Genomic DNA, 27,802 nt, shown 5'->3' with positions numbered 1-27,802 from the left:
TGTAGCAGGAATATGTTCTTAATTTTTGTTTCACTTATTTTTCTCCCCTGCCCCAATACTCATAATCAACCTTATTTATTTATTAGGATTTATTTACTGCCTTTTTTAAGGAATTCATTTGCGTTTGCATTTTTAGAAAGAGGTAAGAGCTCTGCCAGGTACTTGTGACCTGGATTGGTCACTGCTGGAGGCAGGATACTGGGATAGATGGACCATTGGTCTGACTCAGTATGGCTATTCTTATGTTCTTATGACTTTGTGTATGTACAGGTATACTACCTGCAAGGACTGTCAAGTTTGTTCTCTCATTTCCATATACTACTGCTAATAAGTATATTCATAAAATATAGGTTATAATTTATTCATATGTTAGGTTCATTATTTTCAAAAAACATTTTAAGAAAATAGTAATAATTGTAATTTCAATTAAAAAAAATCAATTTTGTATCCATCCTGCTTAGGAGTAAGATTTATATATAAATGCAAACACACATTCACAGTTCTCAAGCGCTGGAATACATCTGAAGAACACTTGTTTCACATGCACCTGTGCACATTGCTGCTTGAATAAATTTGATATATACCTGGGAGCCATAATTTCTCCAAGGGTACTGGATAATCCTCTGTGGAATTCTTCATTCAAAGCTGGGACAGTACCGGCAGCGAAACTACTTCCATGCATTGCTCCATCAGGTAGAGAGGGCTGAAAAGCTACTCGAGGCTTTTCAGGAGGTGCTTTCTCACGTTCATAGCTGGGTATACAGCCACGTACCGATGGATGAGAGGGAATGTTTTGAACAGGAGCTTGCTGCCAAGGCTTTACTGCTCCTAACTGCTTTAGTCTGTCAGGCTTTCAAAAAATGAAATGGATGTTAATATTACTTCTCTATTATTTGGAATCTTAGCAAGCAATTATCTGCAATCACCAAATCTAACATTGCAATCATAAAACTGATATACAGAATACTTCCAAAAATGCAAACAATGTTACAAATTCCTTTTGGAATATGTGAATCAGAGAATTCTAAAGTATTTATCAGCAGCTTTTAAAAATTCAAAATTTATTCCATCTTTACAAAGGGATGTAATACTAATAAATGAGGGTAATTTTATAAAAGCGCACAAGTGAGAAAGGCACATAAGTATATATTTATTAGGAATTAACAACCACCTTTATGAGGAGATTCACCCAAGGCATATGCTGTGAGTATTTTATGAAAGTGACCTATGTGCCTTTAGACAATTACCCCAGGCAGATCAGGTGCACATTGTGTGTGGGTATATACTGGTAAGAATAGGCACTTGTGTGTGTATTTTACATAGTATGCACTTAAGAGCCAATTCTGGTCCTGTTCTACCTATGATCAGTCTCTGCATGATTATGCATATATACATAAAAAAGGACTATGAACTTCTCTATGCCTACTTTTATGTGTGGATTCACTGGGGCTATTTTCTAAGAGCCAATGTAACTGCATAAAGCAAAGCTACTCACCTGTAGCAAATGTCCTCAGAGAACAGCAGGCCAAGTATTCTCATAGCCAGATGATGTCTAACAGAGCCCAGTGCTGCCACCGACTAACGAGATTAACTTAGAACTTTTTAGTAGCATCCCACCATGCATGCGCTAGTGCCTTCCCCTGACGTGCGAGTGTGGGTTCCTTAGTCATTTTTTAAAAAGGTAAAGAATAAAACTCCAAGGGGAGGAGGGAGGGTATGTGAGAAAACTTTGTCTGCTGTCCTCGGCGAACTCCTGCTACAGGTAACGTTGCTTTCTCCGAGGGCAAAAAGGGAATCCCTAGCTACCAGGCTCACCGAAAACAACACTAAGATAATAGGGACTCAAAATGTCAAGGCCTGAAAGTCAATTAACCTGAAACTATTTACATACTAGTTGTGAAGGTGCAGCCTAGAACTAAAGAAAACTGGGCCTAGGGAGGTAGAGCTGGATTTTGGACACCGAACAAAGTCTTCAGGACTGCCTGCCTGAATCAGCTCTCACGTCAGGTACCCTACCTCAAGGCAGTAATGAGATGTAACTATGTGGACAGATGACTATGTCATAGCTTTGCAAATCTCCTCTAAGGAGGCTGACCTCAAGTGGGCTACCAATGTAGGCATGGCTCTGACATTATGAGCCTCAACATGACCATAAGTAAGGAGATGCAATCTGCTAGTCAATTAGAAATTGTGTGTTTGCTGATGGCTACCCCATCTAGTTTGGGTCTAAAGAAACAAAAAGCTAGGTGGACTGTCTATGGGCTTTAGTCTGTTCCAGATAAAAAGCTAAGGCTCGCTTGCAAACCAAGGTATGCAGTACATTCTCACCAGGATGGGCATGTGGTTTGGGGAAAAATGTTGGTAGGATGATTGACTAAGATGCTACTCCGACACTACCTTAGGAAGGAATTTAGGGTGCGTGCAGAGAACTACTCTATTGTGGTGAAATTTAGTGTAAGGTGGATCCACTGCTGGGGCCTGAAGCTCACTGATTTAAATTCTATGCTCTCAACATCCAAGCTTTGAGGAACAGGGATTGGAGGATGAGATACAAAAGAGATCCCTTGTTCTGTGCAATGAGGGTCAGAAAATATTCCAATCTCCATGGATCTTCAGCGGATAACTCCAGAAGAAGAAACCAGATCTGCTTCGGTTAGTAAAGCACGATCAGGATCATAGTTCCCTGGTCTTGCTCGAGTTTAAGCAAAATGTTCTCTATGAGAGGTATTGGAGGCTACGCATATAGACGACCCTCCCCCCAGGTAGGAGAAAGATCACATGGAAGACTAGTGTCAGATGCCCAAGCTGGAACAGAACTGGGGAACTTTGTTGTTGAGATGAGTGGCAAAAAGATCTACAAAGGGGTTGCCCCACTCTTCGGAAAATCTTGCAGGCTACGCCCATGTTGAGAGACCACTCGTGTAGTTGCAAAACCCTGCTCAGTAACGCCCTTTCTGAAGTCCTCACAGTGTTTGCCACTCCCTTATTGTATTATTTATAAAATCTTAGTATTTAAAATTAGGTCTACTGGGGGTCCTGCTTTTCTTGCCTGCTTGCTGACTCCATATATCCCCACTCGTTGACACGTTTGATCACCCATACAGAGATATCACTCATGCTAGAATTAGGCACTGTATTTTTTTTTCAGTACAAGGCTCAAACTCTGGAATCAGATTCCAGAGCATCTCAGATCTCAGTCATCCTTAGACCGATTTAAGGTTGACCTCAAAACTTATCTTTTTCTAATGGCATTTTGCTGATGCTAGACACAGATGTCACAGGGCTCTGGGTATGTCCCCCCTTCTAGTGTGTTTTCCTAGCCCCCTTGCTTTCCTATCATGACCATTGTAGTTCTTCCCCCCCCCCCCCCCCCTTTACCCTTCTACTCTGTCTTATTTCTACTTCCTTCTTCTTTTCTATTTTTACCTAGCCTGTAAGCCACCTAGATGGCATTGCTGATAGGTGGGATAAGTTCTTAATAAATTTGAAACCTGAAATTCAGTCTGTCCATCTCGGTTTGTGGCAATTGTCCTTTCCTGGTAGGTATGTGGTTCAGAGGCCCATTCCGTGAAGGAGGGCCAACTGCCACATTCCCACTGCTTCCTGACACAAGGGGGAGGATCCCATACCTGCCTGCTTGTTTGTACAGAACACTGCAACTTGGTTGTCCGTTTGAATGAGAATAGTTTGGTTCTGTAGCAGATCTCTGAAAGCCTTTAGAGGCATTCCAAATGGCTATTAGCTCAAAGATCTGTTTTCTGAGAAGACCAAGTTTCCTGGGTGTGAAGCCAATCCATATGAGCTCCTCATCACAGGGTGGATGCATCCGTTGTTAGCACCTCGGGAGGAAGTGGAATTTGGAATTGTAGTCCCACAGTAAAATTAGTTTGAATTCTCTACCAGAGAAGGACATAAATCAACTCTGGAAGAATGTGGATGACATCCACTAGATTCCCAGCCACCTGAGACCACTGCGAAGCTAGGATCCACTGGGCCTCTCTCAAATAGAGACATCCCAAAGGAGTGACATGTTGAGGCCATGTGACCCATCAATCTCAATATTTGCTGAGCTGTGACCTGCTTGCTGCTTCAGACTTGCGAGGCAAGTGTTGATAAGGTCTCTGCTCTCGCTTATGGAAGAAACGCCTGAGCTTGTGATGTATCGAGCAGGGCTCCCATGTACTCCAATTGCTGGACCGTAAGAAAGTGGGACTTGGGATAGTTTATGACGAACCCTATGAGCGCAAACACCCAAATAGTTGAGCGCATTAACTGACGCCCCCTCCTGCAATGTGCTCTTGATCAACTAATCAACACAAATACTCCCACAGTCTATGCAAATACGCTGCAACTACCACTAGACACTTGGTAAATACCTTGGGAGCCGATGCGAGGCCAAATGGCAGAACGTGGCGATGGTAGTGTTTTCCCCTATCCAGAATCTGAAATACTTTCTGTGACTGAGAAGTATTAAAATGTAGGTACAGGCCTCCTTTAAGTCCAGAGAGCATAGCCAATAGTTTTCCTGAATCATGAGGAGAAGGGTTCCCAGGGAAATCATCCTGAACTTTTCTTTGACCAGGAATTTGCTCAAGGTCCTTAAGTCTAGGATAGGATGAAATCCCCCAGTCTTTTTGGGGACAATGTAGTACCTGGAATAGAATCCCTTCCCTTCTTCCCCTGTTGCTACAGGTTCAACCTCATTGGCCTGTAAAAGGGTGGAGATTCCAAGTACCTGTTTGTGCCGAAAGCTGATGTACAATACTCTCATTGGGCAATTTGGTGGTCTTTGACGCTAATGCAAGGCGTAACCAGGACAGACTATTTGAATAACCCACCAGATATTACAAGGGGCCACCTGTGTTGGTAAAAATTCAGCCTCCTCCCTACCTGTAAACCATCTGGGATAGTTACTTTGAGTGCAGCTATGCTATCCCGGAGCCAGTCAAAACCTTGTCCCTTGCTTTGACTGTGCAGCTGGCTGGGGCTTCTGAGAGTGAGACTGACGAGGCTGAGAACACTGGGCCTGGGGGTTCTGGGCAGAGTAAGAAGGTGACAGAAACCTAGGCCCACTTGAAAATCTCCGTGAGGAAAAGGTTGAAGTTGGAGGGTGCCAAGACAGGAATTGGATGGTATCAGTATGTTTCTTTATGAGGTCAGCAACCTCTTCTACCTTATCCCCAGATTGTCACCTTGGAACAATTGTCACCTTGGCAACAATTGTCCACCAATCTCTCCTAAATTGCTGGTTCTAGGTCAGAAACATGCAGCCATGGAGTCTGTGCATCCCCGCACCCATAGTGGACAGTCTGGATGCTAGGTCAAAAGTCATATGTGCCCCTGGCTAGAACACTTTCTATACTCCAGCTGCTTACTGGCCAACTGGCAAAGCTCTGCTGCCTGCTCCTGTGGGAGAAAATCCAGAAGACTTAGAGGCATATTTTCAAAGCACTTTGGGAGGCTAGGTTCCATAGGTTTCTATGGAACTTTGGGAGGCTAAGTGCTTTGAAAATGAGCTTGTTAGTGTACTGCAGACCAAAGACTGCAAGTAAAGGTTCAGGTAGAGCTGTAGGACTGGATGCAGGTAATGAGTATCGAGGCCTGAAAAACTTTCCTCCCAAACATGTCTAATGTCTGAGCCTCTCTCTGGGGGTGTCGAGGCATGAGTCCTGGAGCTCCTAGCTCATTTGAGGGTGGATTTAACCACTAGAGGGCTCAACTGCCACACCACTCTCTTGAATCCGGTAGCCTTCTGGATATATTGCGTACCCACATTCTTAGGTGCGACCTGCACTGAGCGAGATTCCCAGTTCTTCATCGGTTCATCTTTAAGGATAGGGTGCAATGGTACCGTGACCCCCTTCCTTAGGAGGAGACTCGTTGTCTAGGACAGTTAACATTTCTGCCCTGGGCTTTTCCTCCATCTCTAACTTAAATGGAATGGCAGAAGCCATCTCCATGACAAAACCAGTGAGATACAAACCTCCTGTTCTTACAAATGTTAAGATTAAGACGCATTTGCACTGATTTGTCAACCTTTAAACAACAAGCTAAAAGTCTTATGTCTGATTTAGCTGACAAAGGCTACTCTAAAACAGTTCTAAAAAAGGCATACCGCAGAGCAAAATATAACAGCAGAGAACTTCTTTTGTCAAGCACCACCAAAGGAAAGAATGATGACAATGAAACCAGTCCCCATCTTGCTCGCATAGTCAGGAACAGATGGGAGAACATGCAATCCACTCCTGCATTTGAAAACATCAATTTGCGCATCACATTTGTGAGGGGCAACAACATTAAAGACATGATCAGCCCTGCTGATTTTAGAACAAAGAAAAGCAGCGCAAAACAGATTTGCATTTGCCATTTCAAGTGTGGGCTTTGCCAGATTTGTCCCATCACTAAACAAACAAAGCAATTTTTCAATCCTAAGACCAACAAGCCACACATATTACACCATTTTACCAACTGCTTATCAGATCACGTCATTTACTCCATCAGCTGTCCTTGCATGAAGACTTACATAGGAATGACCACTAGAGTGTTGAAGACAAGAATTCTAGAACACAAATCAAATATTCGCAGACAGGTCCATAAGGAACCACTAGCTGAACACTGCATTGCAAACAAGCATAACTTTGAAGATCTGCAATGCTTTGTAATTGACAAAATAGATTCATCTAACAGAGGTGGGAACCGCAAATTAAAGTTACAAAGAAGAGAGGCTAAGTGGATCTTTGACCTTAATACATTAGAACCTTATGGACTAATAGTTCCATAGATTGGCACATGTTACTAATTACCATTATTACCCATAATAATTTTTATGATTCAATCATGAGCACCTTAATTAAGGAGTCTATTTAAATCAGCTGCCCAGTTGATGACGCTGAGGTGCCATTTTGATTTCAAGCGCTTCCACTTAAAGTATGTGTATCCATGGGTTGCATCATTTTTGTGCTAATTTTACTTCTGTTCAGAACATTTTATATACCATTTCTGTTTCCTCAGACCCTCAGCATCGTATTCAAGCACTCCGTTCCTGAAGAAGCCTTTTTTCCGGGGTGAAATGGTGGCCCCCGTCAAACGCTAAGACAAGAGTGCTTCCTAAGGCAATATTAAGCTAAGTGTTATCTAAATACTTTGATGCTGTTGCCAGGGTGATTTACAGAAGTGGTACAGAAGTGATTCAATTTAGTAACTAAGAATAAAAATGCATTCTATTACTTTTTGGAGTTTTTATGCCCAATGATAGAACCTAAGCGTGTGTCACAGATTAAACCCTTTACTTGTAACCACGCTCAAAACCTCAGGCAGGCTGCCTTTGGTTTCTGAGGGCTTTTCTCCACAGCATAAAAGCACTATTTATCTTTAAACTATTGACTACAGTCTCGTATATCGGAGATTTCTCTCTCTCTTGAGGTGGAAAAGGATCAGAAGGTATCCCATGACTCCTCCTCCAAGAAGTAATAAGGGTCCTCTTTGGAGTCCCGTTCAGACCCCTTACCATACTCAGACCGGGTTGAGTGAGTCTGTGCCTGCTTCAGCTCAGTGGGACCATGTTCATGCCCTGAAGAGTGCTGAGAGAAGCTTCCTCCCCTGACGTTGAGTGTGGTACTGTGTCAATGTTGACACCCTTCAAGGTGCCGGTGTTGAAGATCTCTGCACAGGCATGGATGGAGCCTCAGGAAGAAGCTGGGGTTGGTCCACAGCTAGCACAAGCCCCCTCAATGCCTTAGCAATTTGCAGGTGCAGCATCTGCGTCAGCTCCTCCCCAAGCATGGCTCAGAACTGCTCATCGAAATAGGCATCAGCAAAGGAGGGGGAGCCAGGAGAGAAGCAGCCTGAGAAGGTGTCAGGTAACGGGGACCTGGCTGCCCAGAGACTTGTGCACCAGCCCTCTACCAAAGAGGGGGTGCGCTCTTCCTGGTGCCTGTGATGCCCCAGTGCTCCCAGCACATTGCATCAATGAGGACTGATGCTTATATTTCTTGGGCTTCCCCTGAGCCTCAGCATCGTGGTTCAAGGATGATGTCAAACCTGTAAGTGTCCTCAATGTCGTATCCAATGCTGACCGGTCCCACAGCCTACTCAGCACCTGATGTCAAGAGAGGTGGAGACCTTCTCGATGCAGTGCACTCCCAGTGGATGTTGACGTCTTGGCAGCCACTGAGGTCGATGTTTCCGGTGCCAATGTCAATCCACCAGTCTTCGAGGAGCCAAAAGGGTCTCTCCTGTTAGACCTGCCACGTTCTGTGTCCTCAACTGCATTTTCAAACAGAGAACAAGAATTAGGCTCATGGTTACCCCAAGGCACCCGATGCACCAAGAGTGTGGGTCAGTCATGGAAATCACCCGATAACATTGGGAGCACCTTTTAAAGCCACTGGGGGTCTTCTGGGACATCAAGAAAAGAATCACGGCCAAATTAAACTCCTCAACTGTGAACAGTAAAAAGGGACAGTGTTCAAATTGAGGTCGGTACTCCGGCCTAAACAGACTTAGTAACCTAAAGAGCCAAAAAAAAAAAAAAAAAAACCCTACTCAAAATAAAGGGAAAGAAAAAAAATGGAAAAAAAACCCTGCACTGCGAGAGACAAAATAAGCACTGGCAGGACAACACAGTGATATGTCCTCCCTGCTCCGCAGAAAAACGAAGAATGAGGAACCTGTGCTCTCGCACTGGGTGGGAAGGCACCAGTGCATGCACAATGGGACACTGCTCGAAAATTCTAAGTTACTACTACTACTTTTTATAGCGCTACTAGACATACAGAGCACTGCACACTAAACATGTAAGAGATGGTACCTGCTCGACAAGAGTTTACAATCTAATCAAGACAGACAAATAGGGCAAATTTAATCTTGCTAGTGAGCATTCATACCAGGCTCTGTTAGATGACATTCACCCAGCTGTGAGAATACAATGGCCTGCTTGTCCATGGAGAAAATGCTGTTGTAGATGCTCAAATCCCTTATAAAATTACCCTCAAATGGAATGTCTATGCCCTCTCTCCTTCAAAGCAAGTCCAAACCCTATTTAATATTTCACAACTAGGTAGGCACTCGTATGGTGCGGCAAGTGGCTTAGCTGTTACACTGCTAAGTTAGACTTCATAAAAGCTTCCAAAAAGGGATATTATCTGAGCAGTTTGTGGGTTTTGAGGACTGGACTTGGACAAGACTGCATCAGACTATTTTTTCATACTAACAGAAATATTCAATTTCAATATTAAAGGTTACTAATACATATACTTCATGGCAAAAACAAATCCTTGAGATACTGAGTGTGTATGTCAATAAACATTTTAAATCCAAAGAAACTGCAAATCAAAGCTATATAAATTAATTTTCCTCCACATATTATGGGAGACGTTTTTTTACATCAATAGCCAAATATATTGGTCTAGTATTCTTAAAATGTTTATTAAGTATCAGTACCTGCTAAAAATGAAAAATAAAAACCCACACACATGCAAAGTACTACAAAAGCGTGCAAACAAGCAGATTTCTAATTTATTCTAATAAAATACATATTTGCCCCAGCTGATATGCACCATAGGTCATGTGTCTTAATAAATTAGAAATTAAAGCTAGTCAATGTGAAAGTACCCTTAGCTATTGTAAATCAGTAGTCTAATTTGTTCATAACCGTGTAGGCACTATGCTGGCATTTAAGAATTAAAAGCTCTGAGCAACTGTATTACAGTACATACTACAACTGGGTATAATAGTATTTTGAAGCAGAGTTATTAATCTTTACCTCCTCTTTACTTTGCTGAAAGATAGTACATACAATGAGGTTAGCAAACCCATTTAATACTTCCAACAGAAATATGAAATTGAGAAACATTTTCAAAACAAAATTACATTCAAATGAACACAATGCATAAAGAAATTGCAAAGAATGAGTTTTCCCCTTTTCTTAAGGCTTGCTCCAGGCTCAGTCCTCTGTTTTAGGATGATGGTAAAAGTATGTTTCTATGTGTAAATGATTTATCATTGTCACTAATTTATAGGTTAGAGAGGGCAACATTAGTGGGTAAAACAATGTTTCACCTGTGGAAAATGGCTTTTATAGATCAATCATTAGTTATGTGTGTAAATATGTGCCATTTTGTGCTTAGTTTTACCTACTGTAGGGTACAGTGTTCCTGTGGGAGGGGTTGAGTTGAGGATTGGAATTAGATGTGTACATACACACTTTTGCCATAAAAATATATGCATAAGTTCATAGATTTAAAATATCTGATTGTACTTCTACTGGAATAATGTTCCAAGCGGACAAACGTGAGGCTCCGTTAGTAACACATAGTGTTACAAAACATCACCAATTTGAAGATTTAACATGTATGGTTTTGGAACAAGTTGCTTTATAAGTACATAAGTACATAAATAATGCCATACTGGGAAAAGACCAAGGGTCCATCGAGCCCACCATCCTGTCCACGACAGCGGCCAATCCAGGCCAAGGGCACCTGGCAAGCTTCCCAAATGTACAAACATTCTATACATGTTATTCCTGAAATTGTGGATTTTTCCCCAAGTCCATTTAGTAGTGGTTTATGGACTTGTCCTTTAGGAAACCGTCTAACCCCTTTTTAAACTCTAAGTTAACCGCCTTCACCACGTTCTCCGGCAACAAATTCCAGAGTTTAATTACGCGTTGGGTGAAGAAAAACTTTCTCCGATTTGTTTTAAATTTACTACACTGTAGTTTCATCGCATGCCCCCCTAGTCCTAGTATTTTTGGAAAGCGTGAACAGACGCTTCACATCCACCTGTTCCACTCCACTCATTATTTTATATACCTCTATCATGTCTCCCCCTCAGCCGTCTCTTCTCCAAGCTGAAAAGCCCTAGCCTCCTTAGTCTTTCTTCATAGGGAAGTCGTCCCATACCCGCTATCATTTTAGTCGCCCCTTCGCTGCACCTTTTCCAATTCCACTATATCTTTCTTGAGATGCGGCAACCAGAATTGAACACAATTCTCAAGGTGCGGTCGCACAATGGAGCGATATAACGGCATTATAACATCCTCACACCTGTTTTCCATACCTTTCCTAATAATACCCAACATTCTATTCGCTTTTCTAGCCGCAGCAGCACACTGAGCAGAAGGTTTCAGTGTATTATCGACGATGACACCCAGATCCTTTTCTTGATCCGTAACTCTTAACGTGGAAGCTTGCATGACATAGCTATAATTCGGGTTCTTTTTTCCCCACATGCATCACCTTGCACTTGCTCACATTAAACATCTGCCATCTAGCCGCCCAGTCTCGTAAGGTCCTTCTGTAATTTTTCACAATCCTGTCATGAGTTAACGACTTTGAATAACTTTGTGTCATCAGCAAATTTAATTACCTCGCTAGTTACTCCCATCTCTAAATCATTATCTTCAAGGTGCGGTGCCTTTAACAGAATCTTACGCCAAAGAGAACAGAAGTGGATCTTTTTCTGCAATTCAACTGAACCAGAAGGATTAAATGTCCGCGTTGAATGGTCGGCGTTCTTCTAAAATTTGATATGTGATTGTAAGAACTTATAGATATATGGTTTTCTGTATTACAAAAATATTTTAAAAAAATCAATAAAAGGCAATATTTAAATAAACATATGTCAATACAGCTGGAGGAAATGACGAAATGGATTCTAACAAGACGGAAGAGGAAGAGTCTACACACTTTAAAAATGGTGTCAGTTAGCCCGCAGTTTGCTATCTGCGAACAGTTACCTCTTAGGATGCAGCAGCATATAGATTCGATGTAATTTGAAGAGATATTGTGGACATCAGAGTAAAACCCCTGACACAGCAACAGCGAAACGGGGATTCCCTGTCTGGTTAAGAAGCGGGTGACATTGTTGGGTACAGATCAGTGAAACATAAGGACTGAGCTAAGTGATTTCTGGGGTGTTCTCCGCATTAAAATTTGAGTGTGATAGCCACAACATCTGGAATGTATGCTATATAAATTATCATTGATCTATAGGAGGGTAGACACAAACGACGGCAAATTAAAAGATCAAATATTAAGATAGAAACTTTCTGGTGGATATAATAATGAGTAGAATTTGATTGAGTTTTTTTTAAAGCTACATGATGGCACGCCGAGCCTATGCCTTATAGCCTGCTGTGTTGGGTTGGCTGGGTGGCGACTGAGGCTTTTTTCTCCATCTTTAATTTAAACAGAAGTTATAGATTCCATAGCAGAATGAGTGTTCTGCATCAGATATGCACAGTCAAGTGTGAGGCTGTGTTTGGATTTTCAATTGAATATTGTAGCTTGAGTGAACTATCAGTCATTAGACAATTAAATTTTAACTGCCAGACCCTTGACCATTCTTCTAACTTTTGGAGATTCCTTCTTATTGTTTCTACTCCCTCCAGGGTATCCACTGTATCGGCTATATTTGTGCATTCCGCAAAAATACAAACCTTTCCTTCCAACCCTTCAGCAATATCTCTCATAAATATATTAAACAGAATAGGCCCCAGCACTGACCCCTGAGGAACTCCACTGCTCACCTTCCTTTCCTCCCAGTGGATTCCATTTACCACCACCCTCTGCCACCTATCAACCAGTTTCCTATCCAGTTCAGTTCACCACTTTTGGCCCTAAGTTCAGCCCTTTCAGCTTATTCATGAGTCTTCTGTGGGGGACTGTATCAAAGGCTTTGCTGAAATTCAAGTAGATTACATCTAGCACACGTCCTTCATCCAGTACTTTGGTCACCCAGGCAAAGAAATAAATAAGATTTGTTTGGTAGGATTTTCCTTTGGTAAAGCCATGTTGCCTCGGGTCCTGTAACCCATTGGCTTCTAGAAAGTTAACTATCCTTTCTTTCAGCAGCAACTCCATTATTTTTCCTACCACCGACGTGAGACTTGCCGGTCTGTAGTTTCCCACTTCTTCCATTTCCACTTTTGTGAAGAGGGACCACATCCGCTCGTCTCCAATCTCGTGGAACCTCTCCTGTCTCTAAAGATCTATTAAATCTTTAAGAGGTCCTGCCAGGACCTCTCTGAGCTCCCTCAGTATCCTGGGAAGTGTCCCATCCGGCCCCATAGCTTTGTCCACCTTCAGATTCTCCAGCTGTTTATAAACTTTCTTCCATAAACGTCGCAGTATCCAGTCCATGCCCAGATATTCCCTCGGCAGCCAACCGCGGTCCTTCACCAGGATTTTCCTCTGTGAACTCCGAAGAGAAGTAATTGTTTAGCACGTTCGCTTTATCCTCCTCACTCTCCACATAGCCACTCTCATTGATCTTCAGTCTTGCAATTCCATTCCTACCTTTTCTCCTTTCTCCAACATATCTGAAAAAGGTCTTGTCACCTCTTTACACCTTTAGCGATTTTTTTCTTTCGCTTGTGCTTTCGCTAGCCATATTTCCCTTTTCGTTTCATTGAGTTTAATCCGATAATCTTTTCCGTGATCCTCTCGTTGCATTCTTTTGTATTTCTTGAACAAAGCCTCTTTTGCTCTTATTTTTTCAGCTACTTGTTTGGAGAACCACATAGGCTTCCTGTTTCTCTTGTTTTTGTTTACTTTCCTTGCGTAAAGATCAGCTGCCATATTTATAGCAGCCTTTAGCTTTGACCACTGATTTTCCACTTCACCTACCCCTTCCCACGCCAACAGCTCCTCCTTCAGGTATTCTCCCCATTTTATCAAAATCTGTATGTCTGAAATTCAGTACTTTGAGTTTTGTGTGTCCGCACACCGCCTTTGCCCTTATATCAAACCATATCGTCTGATGATCACTATTACATAGGTGGGCACCCACCCAGATACTGGAAACACTTCCTCCATTCTTGAGCACTAGATTCAGCATTGACCTTTCCCTCGTGGGAACTGTCACCATTTGTCTGAGCAAGGCACTTTGACAGGCATCCACAATTGCCCTACTTCTTTCCGATTCTGCAGACGGGACGTTCCAATCCACATCAAACACGTTGAAATCTCCCAACAGTAGCACCTCCCCTTTCATACCAATCTTTTGAATATCTTCTATCAGATCATTGTCTAGCTTCTCCATTTGTGCCGGAGGTCTGTAGATAACCCCCGTGTGAATACAGGTTCCATCTTCTCTTTCCAGGACGATCCATAAAGCTTCTTCCTTTCCCCAGGTTCCCCACATTTCAGCCGCTCTAATATTAGTCTCTCACATACAGCTCCACTCCTCCACCTCTTCGGCCCTCTCTATCCTTCCTAAAAAGATTATAGCCCAGTATAGTCACATCCCATTCATGGGAATCATTGAACCACGTCTCTGTAATAGCAACAATATCCACGTTTCCTTCAACATCAGGGCTTGCAAGTCTTGAACCTTTTTACCTAGACTACAAACATTTGTGCTCATTGCTTTCCATGTGCTTAGTGAGTTTAGGTGGTTTTCTGTATTTAGTTGACCTTTCCCTCTGCCATCATGTTTATTCTGGGAGTGACTTTCTGAATTCCCTTGTTTCCTTTAGTCACCCCCCGCCTTCTAGTTTAAATGTCTAGAAACATACTGTGAATTTCTCCCCAAGGATCCTTTTTCCCATCACAGAAATATATAGCCCATCATTACAGTACAGTCTGTTATGTTTCCACTTATTACCCCATGCTCCTATGTATCTAAAACCTTCTTCTTTACTCCAAGACTCAGGTCACTTCTTGAAATCCACTGTTTTGCATAGTCTTTCTTCTCTTCTCCTCTATGTGGGAATTACTTCAGAAAAAGCCACAGTCTGAACCAAAGATTTCACTCCCTCCCCAAGCTTCTGGATTGCTCTCTGTACTGTAAACTTGTTATTGTTGGCCAGGTGATTTGTCCCTAGGTGCATTACATCAGTATTTGAAGCCTTGCTCTCTTCTCGGATCACTTTCAGTATTTGGTCAGTACATATGGTAGCTGAAGATCCTGGAAAGCATTTCACTAGGTTGGAACGCTTGAACTGTGTTCCTAAGTTATTGCCTCTGGTATTGGAGCCTTCGAGCAGTAAGAGTTTTCTGCTTTTCACCAATCTGTCATTGTTTGAGGGATGTTTCTTGGGTTGTGCTACTTTCATTACGTCTGTTTCCACCACAGTACTTCATTTTTCAGCATCATAATGATGCAACGCAGCAAAAGAATTTGACAGGGGCAAAGGTTGGCAGGGTGAGTGCTTCTGTGTCACAGATCTTAGTCTACCAGAGCCTACTGAGACCCACCTATTCCTCTGTTGTTTCATTCTGTGTGGCAGTGGTGGTGGTAAATTGGCTAGGACTTGAGTAATGCTGGATGCTTTTTTAGTTATAGCTAATTCCTTCTTGAGTTTGTATTGCACTGAATGAAGGTCAGATTGATGTGATTCACAAGTGTGAAAAAGTGAACAATGATAGTGGATAACAAGGAGTATGATTGACCAATTATAGTGTAATGAAGATGCTTGTCCCTTGTTTGCCCTATATAAAGGGATTTCACCTAGGGGTGGGATAGGGATGGAGGGGTGGGGACTATAGAGTCCTATAGAGTCAGACCCTCTGCAAGTGAAAAGACAGTTTATTTATTTATTTTTATTAAGCTAGAATAGAAGCAGGTAGAGTCAGCAGTTTATCAGGAAGATATTAAAGACACAGGTACAATCAAACCAAGTCTGAGAGTCTGACACCAGTTAGACTCTCATCATGTTTCCTGCTGTCTTTCCTCTTGTTGGTGTGGTTGTGGGGAGGCTGGTACCATGGGCTATATATGGTGGATAGCCCATTTCTTCATCCGTAATGAAGGCCTAGATAACGTTGAGACCTAAACCTCAGAAAGATCCCTTGGAATGCCCAACCCTACAGATCTGTATCAGTCCTTTATACAGATTTTAAAATATTAACGAAAGTTTTAGTTAATAGATTAGCGGTGGTCTTTCCTGATCTGACCCATCCTGATCAGGTACGGTTTATATCTAAGAGACAAGCCTCTGAAATATTCATAGGATGGTGCCATAAGTATTTAAGTATTGCCATACTGGGACAGACCGTAGGTCCATCAAGTCCAGCATCCTATTTCCAGCAGTGGCCAATCCAGGTCACAAGTACCTGGCAAGATCCCCAAAAAGGTACAATACATTTCATGGTGCTTATCCTAGAATTAAGCAGTGTTAAGGTGTTTTGGAGAGCTGTACATTGTCGATTGCAGCATTGGCTGGGCTGTTGGATGCCTAGGGACCCTGGCATTTTCTTACGTTTATGCTGGACCACACTCAGTCCCAATGAGTGATGGTTCAACATGGTATAAATATGTCCAAGCTGTTTCCTGCTGAGTGCTGGAAAACAGAAACTCTCTGCCAGTTACTAAACAGTTAAACTGTACTGTGAAATGGAGCATATGACCACCGAGTGACCAGAAAATTTTGCATAAATGGGAAAGAATTTGGAAAGTTTGGTTTCTCATTTTTCTGGTTAAGTAGCTCGGTTGTCAGTTGTGCAGATTTGGCTTGTCCAGCAGCTCCTAAGATGATGCTGATAATATTTTTGGTGGGGGCAGGGGGAGATGTGGTGGTGGAATAGATTTTGTTATGCTTTGGGGGGTTTATTTAAAAAGAGGGAATGGGGGGGAAACACCTTTCTACTATTTAGATGTTTGGCGACGTCTCTCCTGGTTTTCTTATTGTTCTATGTTTCATTATTAATATTTTATGCTTGTATTATGTAAAAGCTTTGTTTTTATGAAACTGTAGCTGTTAAATCATATTTTGGTTCTGGCATTCTTTAATAAAAAACCTCTATAAATTAAAAAAAAAAAAAAAAGAAAGAGGGTTTTTCCTCCAAATCCTCTTAGCCTGCGCCATCTTCAGTTTGTTTGCACCTCTGGTATCTGAATAGGATTGGTGCTCATGTTGAAGTGACCTTGCTGATACGTAATGTGTCACTGAGTCCTGGGAATCGAGTATAATTTCCTGACCCAGGAATGCAGGGGGCACCGAGCCATTGGCTGTGGTGCCTACAAAGGGAGAATCACCAGAAGGAATCTCACCTGGAGGGGGCTTGACTTTGCTCGTGTGCAAGGAGCTGATAGGGGTGAAGTTGCTTAGGAGGACAGGAGGAAAGAAGTATTCTGTGAGTTAAAGCATTGGAGCCTCTCCAGGAATCAACCCAGAATCACCTGGGCCATTAATTGGACAGTATGACCAGTACATCTCTGGTTACTCCACAGCTATTTTGATTAAACCCTAGAAGCTATTTGGGATGCTATTTACAGGCTGAAAAAAGTTCTCGAGTCACATGACTAAGATGTGTACTGCCTTTCAAGATTGTAAGTCTCTAATCCAATCTCAGGAAGTTTTGGGAGTGGGTATAGTGGAGAAGATTGGAAGTTTACCACAAAATTGCTAGCCTTCAGAAAATGGGAGAAAAATATACACAGGTATCTTGGACCTGTCCGACAAGGTTGAGAAGTTTGAGAACTATTTAAAGAAGCTGAACCTCTGTTTTTCATTAGTATATCCTTGGTGGTGGTGGTAAGACATTTGATAGAGATTCCTAATATTCTTAAAGAGGTTTTCCACCAACCACTCAGGTTTATCTTCTGAGGAGAAGAGCTCCAGACTGAGGCAAGACATTAGGACTTTGAAGGACTGTCTTGAAAGCCTTAATGTTACTCATTTATTAGAAACTTCAACTGAAGAAGAATGTGGTCTACTCATTTAATGACCTGTGTCTTGGAACTGGGTAAAGATTGCATTTTGAGACATAATTACAGTAAGCAGTTTTTGGGAGGGAAAGTGTGAATTTCTGCTCTACACGGAAAAATAAAATTTCCTTTTATGCACCAAGATGTTTTGTCATTGGGGGGTTATGATTCCCCCCTATATTTTCCTTGTTAATATGTGGTTCAGTTTGAAAATAATCATTACATTTGATCCTAATCAGCAAAAGGGTTTTCTTGAGGATAGACTTGTGACTACAGTTTCTCTAGAGCAGGGAGTACTTAACTGGTAGATCTACTTAGAGGTATAGCAGACGTATTTAGCTGGTAAGATTTCTGGGGGGGGGGGGGGTCCTTATAGTTTCTTTACTTTGGGCTCCTTTTACAAAGTGGTGCAACTGACTAACAGTATGCTGAATGCAAATAATCCCATTCAGTTTCCTTGGGCTTCTTCGCATTCAGCACACACTATTTGGTAGTGCCTCTTTGTAAAAGGAGCCCTTTGTGTTTAAATCATCCTAGTTTCTTGATAGACTCTCCCTCTTATTGGAAATTTAATGGAACAAATCACCTTATTCTTTTTTTTTTTCTTGTTATTTTATTACTGTTTGATAAACTTCTTTATTGGTGAGATGTTCTTTCAAATATTCAGCTGATTTCATTTCACCCTCCACTGCCTCATGTACAAACTTAAATTGTAAGCCCTCCAGGCACAGGAGAATACCTAATGTACTAGAATATAATTTACCTTGAGCAACAACAGAAAAATGCGTAAGCTAAACCCAAAAGCCCTTCACTGATGCTTGTATGTTATAAAGTGCATAAAGAAAGTCATCATAGGTAAGCTTTTTTTTTTTCTGAGGGGGTGAAAACTTTAAGATGTTTGCTTAGGGTAGAGTGTACCCAATAGCATATTTTACTATTTGGCTGAACATGAATAATGAAAAACATTCAACTGAATGTGAATACCGAAGAGGAATAATGGGCATTGAGCTTTAACATAACAAATAATAAAAGAAGCAACATGAAATCAGATGTCAGTTGTTTATTTCACTAGGATTTAGCAGAATTTTGATATCCGAAGGCAACACCTAAACAAATAAATGAAATATCATCCATGTAAAAGTAAATGCAGATCGGATTTAGGAAGCTATTGAAAATTTGTCAAGTTCCCTTTCAAAAAAAACAAAAACTAAATGCTCCAAATTCTCAAGGGTCAAACAAGTTCTTTCTTCAGAAAAAGTGGCCCCAGCATTACTGAAGAGCCTTTCACTTGGTACACTGGTTGGAGGACTGGCCAAAAAAGCTTTAACATATACTCAAGTTTGGGTAAGTGTGTTCATGTTGTTTCTACCACAGAATTGGATCTTCAGTTCTTAGTAAGCAGAGTTCTTCAATGAATTTGTTGATTTCAGTTTCAATCTCAGAAGGGATTGAACTTGTGCTATCATAACACACTCTCGGGGGGGGGGGGGGGGGGGGGGGGGTTACTGGGAGGTTCAGCAACTTTGTCTTCAGTCAGATCCTGGTTGTCCGGCTTATCTGACACATTTTGGTGATTGGAAAAATATTCATTGACAAGTTTGTGAACAAATTTGAGTTTTGCCTCTGTTTGTTTTAAACCTTGGGTCAATGCAAGTAGCAACAATAAGAAAGTCATTTTCACAAAGATGTGAAAAGTGGTCATTCATCATTCAGCAAGTTATTCAGGTACAGGAGCAAAGACCTTACAGCTGGCAAAACTAGAGTGTAGATGACAACTTGCTTACTTTGCAAGTTAGTTGTTTGAACGGCTTCAACAGAGATTTCACACACATTTAGTCCCTTGACAACATCTGCTTCAGAAGTGTAAAGCAGTACAGCCCTTTTTTGTTCAAGCAAATGTTTTAACATATAAAATGTTGAATTCCATCTAGTCACCAAATTAGTTAACTGATCCTGAGGTAGACCCAGTTCAAGCTGAATGGCATGTAGACAAAGATGTGGCACTGGAAGAATGTTTAAAGTGTCCAACCAGTTTTCTGGATGTGTGAATTAATGATGTGACAGAAGACTGTTAATAAGGAATCATGAATACATAATTGGAGTATATGAGCAAAACAATTAAGTCCATGGACCCAGCGTCTTTCAGAGCTTTAGTTATTTTGGTCCCATTGTCTCATAAGTCATCATGGACTCGGCTTTTTTCAATGTTCCATTTTGTAAGCATTGCCAACAAAGCTTCTGCTAGATGAGTGGAAGATATAGTGGAATTAGAAAAGGTACAGAGAAGGGCAACGAAAATGATAAAGGGGTGGGATGGACTTCCCTATGAGGAAAAGCTAAAGTGGCTAGGGCTCTTCAGCTTGGAGAAAAGGCAGCTGAGGGGAGATATGATAGAGGTCTATAAAATAATGAGCGGAGTAGGAGTGGAACAGGTAGACGTGAATTGCTTGTTTACTCGTTCCAAAAATACTAGGACTAGGGGGAAGGAAATGAAGCTATGAAGTAGTAAATTTAAAACGAATTGGAGAAATCTTTTTTCACTCAACATGTAATTAAGTTCTGAAATTCGTTGCTAGAGAATGTAGTAAAAGCAATTAGCATAGCAGGGTTTAAAAAAAGGTGTGGATGGCTTCCTGAAGGAAAAGGGCGTAGACCATTATTAAAATGCACTTGGGGAAAATCCACTGCTTATTTCTAGGATAACCAGCAAAATATGAATTGTACTGTTTTGGGATCTTGCCAGGTACTTGTGACCTGGATTGGCCACTGTTGGAAACAAGATGCTGGACTTGATGGACCTTCGGTCTGTCCCAGTATGGCAATACTTATGTACCGTCCTATGAATATTTCAGAAGTTTGTCTCTTAGCTATAAATCGTACCTGATCAGGGTGGCAAAGATCTGGCAAGACCACCGCTAATCTATTAATTAAAATTTTCACTAATATTTTAAAATCTGTATTAAGGACAGATATAGATCTGTAGGGTTGGCATTCCAAGGGATCCTTCTGAGGTTTAGGTCTCAAAGCTATTCAGGCCTCCATTACGGATGAAGAAATGTCTCCCCATTATGAAGAGTTAAGCACATCGCTGACCAGCGGAGCAAGCTCAACTCCCCAGTAAAGCTATCTAACCTGGTGCTTTGCTTGTAAGTGGGCTTTTAATAGCCTGAGGAACCTCTTTCATAGTTTTAACACCATCCAAAAATGCCATCTGCTCTGGTTTTAGGGAGGGAGAGTGAATCCCATCTAAATAAGTATATATCCTTCAGAAATTTGGGAGTTTTTGATAAAGTAAGCAATAAATTACAAGCTTTCTAATTAGGGGAGAGCTAAATAAGTTCCTTCCTTACCTATAATCCAATAAATTCATCTCCAATTGCTTCTTACAAAACTAAGGGGCTCATTTTCAAAGCACTTAGACTTACAAAGTTCCATAGGTTACTATGTAATTTTGTTAGTCTAAGTGCTTTGAAAATATGCCTCTAAGATACCAAGAGCCTCTTTTTTTTTTTCCTATATCCCTAATGAGTCTGCTTCAACCTGGAGCTAATGAAGTCTAAATCAACAGATTGAATGCAATCCAAATGGTACCCGGCCACCTGCAATTCCTAGAAAACATGGGGCACACCAGTTTGTTTATGCTGAGCTTCCAATTTGAATTTGGGCCTCTGTGTATAATCAAAGATTCAAGAGCACATGTCTGATAACTATTTCACTGACATATTGATAGACCCCTGATGTAGGCAGTTACACCGAAACACAGACCTTCTTGTGTCTGTTCAATAAAATATTGAGTTGACACCCCCACTCCTGAAGGTTCCTTTGCTTGCGTTTTTGCTCTTGAGTGTACTTTAGAATCCCTCTCCTGTGTTTCTAGAGTCACAAAAAGTGGCAAGATTCCATGCTATTTAGCCACAAGGATAAGCACTGGCTAATGGTTTATGGACATTTCTTCTAAGGCTGCCATTTTTTGGGCCTTAACTGTATGACAACTTCTACAGGAGGGACTGAAACTTAACAAGAAAAAGTAAGTCATGCTGTGAAGTCATGTGTGCTGGAAACAAAAATCCAGCTCTGCTACTTATTTCTATAGTGTACTAGACATGGAGGGGCATAATGAATGGGGCACCCAAGTTTTTCTGAGGACGTCCTCGCAGGACGTCCCCGCAAAGGGGCGGGGAAACCCATATTATCGAAACAAGATGGGCGTCCATCTTTAGTTTTGATAATACGGTCGGGGACGCCCAAAATCTCAACATTTAGATCGACCTTAGAGATGGTCGTCCCCGGTTTTCGGCGATAATGTAAACTGAGGACCACCATCTCAGAAACAACCAAATCCAAGCCATTTGGTCATGGGAGGAGCAAGCATTCGTAGTGCACTGGTCTCCCTCACATGCCAGGACACCAACCGGACACCCTAGGGGGCACTGCAGTGGACTTCAGAAAAAGCTCCCATGTGTATAGCTCCCTTACCTTGTGTGCTGTGCCCCTCAACCCCCCCCCCCCCCAAACCCACTCCCCACAACTGTACACCACTACCATAACCCTTAGCGATGAAGGGGGGCACCTAGATGTGGGTACAGTGGGTTTGTGGTGGGTTTTGGAGGGCTCACATTTACCACCACAACTGTAACAGGTGGGGGGGGGGGGGAATGGGCATGGGTCCACCTGCCTGAAGTGCACTGCGGTACCCCCTAAATCTGCTCCTGGGACCTGCATACTGCTATCATGGAGTTGGGTATGATATCTGAGGCTGGCATAGAGGCTGGAAATAATATTTTAAACTTTTTGTTTTTTAGGGTGGGACGAGGTTAGTGAGCAGTGGGGGAGTAAGGAGAGATCATCCCCGATTCCCTCCGGTGGTCATCTGGTCAGTTCAGGCACCTTTTTGAGGCTTGAACGTAAGAAAAAATGGACTAAGTCGCCCAAGTGCTCCGTCAGGAACGCCCTTTTTTCCATTATCGGTCGAGGACGCCCATGTGTTAGGCACGCCCCAGTCCTGCCTTCGCTACGCTTCTGACATGCCCCTGTGAACTTTGGTTGTCCCCGCGACGGAAAGCAGTTGAGGACGCCCAAAATCGGCTTTCGATTATGCCGATTTGGGCGACCCTGGGAGAAGGACGCCCATCTCCCTATTTGTGTCGAAAGATGAGCGCCCTTCTCTTTCGAAAATAAGCCTGTATGTGTTTTATAGATAGTCACAAGAGACAGTTGCTTCTCCACGGAGCTTATGAACTAGTCAAGACATGAACACAAGACAAACATTCATTTATTAAAGTATTTTTGTTACATTTGTACCCCGCGCTTTCCCACTCATGGCAGGCTCAATGCGGCTTACATGGGGGCAATGGAGGGTTAAGTGATTTGCCCAGAGTCACAAGGAGCTGCCTGTGCCTGAAGTGGGAATCGAACTCAGTTCCTCAGTTCCGCAGGACCAAAGTCCACCACCCTAACCACTAGACCACTCCTCCATGTGAGGTGGCGAAATGGTGAATTTCCAGCATATGAATTATAAGAATATTTCATGAAGTGTATTTCTCTAGTTTGGCCAGGTGGTGTATGTTAAAGCTGTTACAGAGAAATGACTGTTCCTTCTTTAGTTTAACACCGAGAGGAAGTAACCTGCAGTGATGTGGCCAGCTACTTTTAAAAAATGTTGTTCTGGGCTCTGATTACCCCAACAGCTCAAATTCAGTCTGCAAATACTGGATTTTTTTCCCAGTCTCAGCAAGAAGAGAAGAGAGAAAGATCTCTTCATTGAGACCCTGTGAGCAGTTATATTCTGTAACCTGTGAGCAGGGCCGCGCTAACACGGTAAGCGAGGTAAGCACCGCAGGGGGGCACCGACCTCTGGAGGGTGCCTACAGTTTCCTGAGGTCAGCTCACTTGCAAAATGTTTTACCTGAAGCTGTGATTCTCCTCTCTCCCCTGCCCTCCCCTCTTCGACTACAGTGCTCACTGAGGCAGGCAGGCTCTGCTGAAGCTGTTTGAAAGAATACAACCAGTGCTATTTATGTCTTTGGTGTGGGACTCATTCAGGGTGAGCTTGAACAACATTCAAATTAAAGAGAACAGCCAGGTTTGGAGGGAGGTGTGCAAGTGAGACTGGGGTGAAATAAAATCTAAATAGTGTAATTGTTAAAATCTGTAAGTGGTTCAAAGTTTTTTTTTTTTTCTCTGAGCTTGTACACCGAGAGGAGGGCATGACTGCAATGATATTTGCATAATTATCAGTAACCCAATAGCTACAGCTAAAAGCCATTTCATTGGCTGATGGTTCCAACAGTGGTTTCAGAGGAAGTTTAGCTGACGTAGTGTAGAACAGCTGGTAAGTGAAAATCTGATTGTTTTTTTTGGTGTTTGTCTACATAAAAGATTTTCCTTGGATAGGGAAGAGTCTGTGATATGTGAAAATATATTTTGCTTTAATGAAATTGCTTAACTTTAGAGTCAGAGACTTATCAATGATCAGAAAAAGAAAGTCGCCAGACAACAAAGGTAGAGAAAAATCCTGTTATTTTCATTTTAGTGTTTGGAATATGTCCACTTTGAGAATTTACATCTGCTATCTTATTTTGCAATGTACCGCAATTTGTTTCTAAGAATATTGCTGACAATTCCTGTCAGTGTGGCAAGTGGTGAGCGGTCATTTTCACGGTTAAAAATCATAAAAAACTAGTAAAAAATGCCCATTTCAAAAGGGAAGGAAACGGGCGCTAGCAAGGCCATCCCCCACCCTCCCTCCCTGTTCCAGACTCTGCCGTCCCTCCGTTTTCACCCCCCCTTTCCGCGACCCAGTCGACCCCCCTTCTCGGCGAAAACCATCCCCCGCCGCCGTCCAGTACCTGTGCTGACGGGGGACCCCAACCCCCGTCAGCCGAAGTCCTGTGCTGGCCTTCGAGGCATTGCTTCTTCAATGATTTTGTGTCCAAGTTGCTCTGCGTGCTTCTGGCATCAGACGCACGCAGAGGAACTTGAACCGAAGATCATTGAAGAAGCAACGGCACGAAGGCCAGCACAGGATTTCGACTGACGGGGATTGTGGTCCCCCGTCAGCACAGGTACTGGACGGCGGCGGGGGACGGTTTTTGCCGAGAAGGGGGGGGGGGGGCGACTGGGTCGTGGAAGGGAGGTGCAGTGGGCTGTAACACAGGGGGAAAAGTAGGGAAACAGTCCTCCCCTTGATTTGGTATCAGCTGTCACTGATGTCAGTGCGTGCCTGCCTAGCAGACCACCTCCGAGGGAGGCATGGTCCCAGGCACATCCTGTTGGAGTTGAAAATTATTATATAGGATTATTTGCGATCAAGTATTTCACAAGAAAGGCTTGTAAGCCTTGCCATGATTGCTATTGAGAATGATATATGTGCCCAGTTAGATATCAAAGATTTTACTAATTTCGTGAACATGAAAGCACGAAAAGCTAAGTGGTTTGTAAACCCTCTATTTGTTCAGCAATCCCACAAAGATGCACTCCATCTTTCAGCTCCTATTTCCTTTGCATCTTCTGCCACATGGGGGGGGGGGGTGCCAACTGATAGTCTGCAGGGGGGCACCAGAGACCCTAGGCACGGCCCTGCCTGTGAGCAGCTATATTTCTTGTACTCCCCAGGAACTATCCAGGTAGAGACTAAATGTTTAGATAGTTTTAATATTGATTTATATTCAGTTACACGTTATTGTGTGCTGTTTTTGTTCCATCTGTTTTTATGGTTCACTGTGCAATATTTTTATGACAATAACCTTTTTTAGTTTATTGACTCTGCTTGTCTGGACTGACTAAGACTCCTAGTAGTTTGTGTGTTGGGTCTGTGAGTGCTTTCTAGGAACTGTGGGACCACTGGGAATGTGGCCCCAGTAACCCAGAAATCACTTAGAAAAGTAGGAGGCTCGCCCAGAGGCGCTGATGGGAAGAGGGTGATACTGTAGAGCACAAGTGGCAGGTGCAGGCAGACCTGAGCTGTGCTGGGGATAGACCCTCTAAGTGGCTGCAGGGATAATCCCAGGTGGGTGATAGGCGTTCCGTGACAGCATGGATATGATTGGAATATAAATTTTAAGACAAGTTTAAAAAGGTACGTTTTTAAGCAGGATGGTAATAAATACGTGGAGCAACAAGCTAGAAAGTACAAAGAGAGATTTTAAGAACACTTGCAAGCAACTGAAATATTGTCAAACCCAGCCATCCCCAACCCAGTTCTCAGGGCACACCTAGTCCCATCTGATTTTCAGGATATTCACAATGAATATACATGAGATTGATTTGCGTGCAAATGAGGCAGTACATGCAAACCTAACTCATAAATATTTATTGTGGATATCCTGAAAACTCAATGGGACTAGGTGTGCCCCAAGAACTGGGTTGGGAATGGCTGGCCTAACCTAACAAGACACCCAGGCCACTCTCAATTATCAGCTGAAATACCCTTAGGACTAGTCTGTGGAGAAACGTACTTTCCTGCCATGTGAATGGAGACACTATTTCAAATCCTAGAGAACTGTGAACTAAATAGCAGACCTCTGCATTGGATGCTAATCACCTACCCTTTTATCCAGAGTGCCATGGCCAAGCAGAGACTCAAGAGTTCACTCATCTAACTTGCTGGGACTTTGCACACCTTCTCATACTGAATTGCATTTGTTCATACTAATGAGCAGAGATAGCTGTCAACCTGGATGACAGCTACCCACCATTTGCTCTTATGTATGCAACAGGGACAGTAATCATTTTAAATTATCTTGCACATGGCCCTCTACACTGATGACAATATATTAACTTATACCAGTAATTGGACATTGCTTGCTAAATAATGGTTACAAATCAAACTATTTTATTAATTTAACAGTAAATATTAGATACTTGGAGAGCCTCCTAGGTTGGGAGAGGAAGAAGCATTTTGTAGAGAAGCATAGGCATCTGTGAGTCTTTATAAAATTGCTCCAGAAAAGCTGTAGATATAATAACTAGAAAAATAGCTAAAATAAAACAAGAATTGAAATACCCTTACATCTCATTAGAGCAATTCCATAATTGACAAAATCCCCCTTTTGCTCATCTATGAATAGAATTTGGTCAACATTTCAACCTATCACATTGGACCAAGTCAATCATTTCCTTCGCAAATATACCAAATCACAATGCTTTATTCCTGTCCTTATTATCTCTTGAAACCAGCCCCTAAGGTTTTAATTGATCACCTACATTTAAGTCTAACTTTAATGTTATCTCAGGGTATATTCCCTACTTTAAATGGTAGCAAAATCTTAACTCTGATCTCAAAACATATTCAAATTAATATGAGTACTGTTTCCAACTACAGACCAATGGCTTCAATACCTCTATTAATCAAAGTTTTGGTGGTGCTAATCACTTATCAGTTAATAGAATACCTTTAGCACCATTCAATTCTACATAAATATCAATCAGGTTTCAGGCTCTCATATAGTACTGAAACTGTTCTTACTACATTAGTACCCAATCTTAGATGAGAATTAAGCTTAGGCAACCAAGTTTTAATTCGCCAATCCGACACGTCTAATGCATTTGATACAGTAGATCATGACATCCTTTTAAACATACTTGACTATTATGGAATCTATGGAATTGTCTTGAAATGATTCTGAATACAGGTCTTACCAAGTTAAGCAATTGGGTACTCTCTCATCATCATGGGTTTCTTGTAGTGGACTGCCACAGGGTTCTCCTCTGTCACCTATTTTGTTTGACATTATGATGATCCCTTTAGGCCATTTGCTAGGATCAAATTTGTTTTCAGCATTCATATATGCTGATGTTACAATTCATATCCCATTCATCAAAGAATTACATGAGATTGCAAACAAAATCAAAGTAGGTATCGATTTAATGGAATCCTGGGCTCTTAATTTCAAATTTAAACAAATACTGATAAAACAAAATTTATGATAGTAACTAGCCCGTCACCTAATAACCATCTCAAATTTTAAGATTTGTAATGTTACTTATTCTTTGGATTCAACAATGAAAATCTTGGGGATCTTAATTGATCAGTTTCTTTCTTTAGATTGCCAGATTTCCAAAGTAGTCTTGAATGTCTTTAATTTATTGTGGAAACTTAAAACATTAAGAACATTCTTTTCAAGATCAGTCTTTCACACTTTAGTTCAGT

At 41.9% G+C, this 27,802-nt stretch overlaps 1 protein-coding gene across 3 annotated transcripts in view; it reads right to left on the bottom strand.

The window, feature by feature from the left end:
- The window catches only part of CSPP1 (centrosome and spindle pole associated protein 1), a 370,862-nt gene that overhangs the window by 160,343 nt on the left and 182,717 nt on the right, over positions 1-27,802 (bottom strand). For all 3 annotated transcript variants that reach the window (XM_030215269.1, XM_030215277.1, XM_030215287.1), the window contains one exon: positions 585-850. In XM_030215269.1, the coding sequence (XP_030071129.1) occupies positions 585-850 (266 nt within the window). The remainder of the gene's footprint in view (positions 1-584; positions 851-27,802) is intronic.

The sequence above is a fragment of the Microcaecilia unicolor genome, chromosome 1 (genome assembly GCF_901765095.1).
Source record: "Microcaecilia unicolor chromosome 1, aMicUni1.1, whole genome shotgun sequence".
Classification (NCBI taxonomy): domain Eukaryota; kingdom Metazoa; phylum Chordata; class Amphibia; order Gymnophiona; family Siphonopidae; genus Microcaecilia; species Microcaecilia unicolor.
This window is presented reverse-complemented; position numbering and strand designations above follow the sequence as displayed.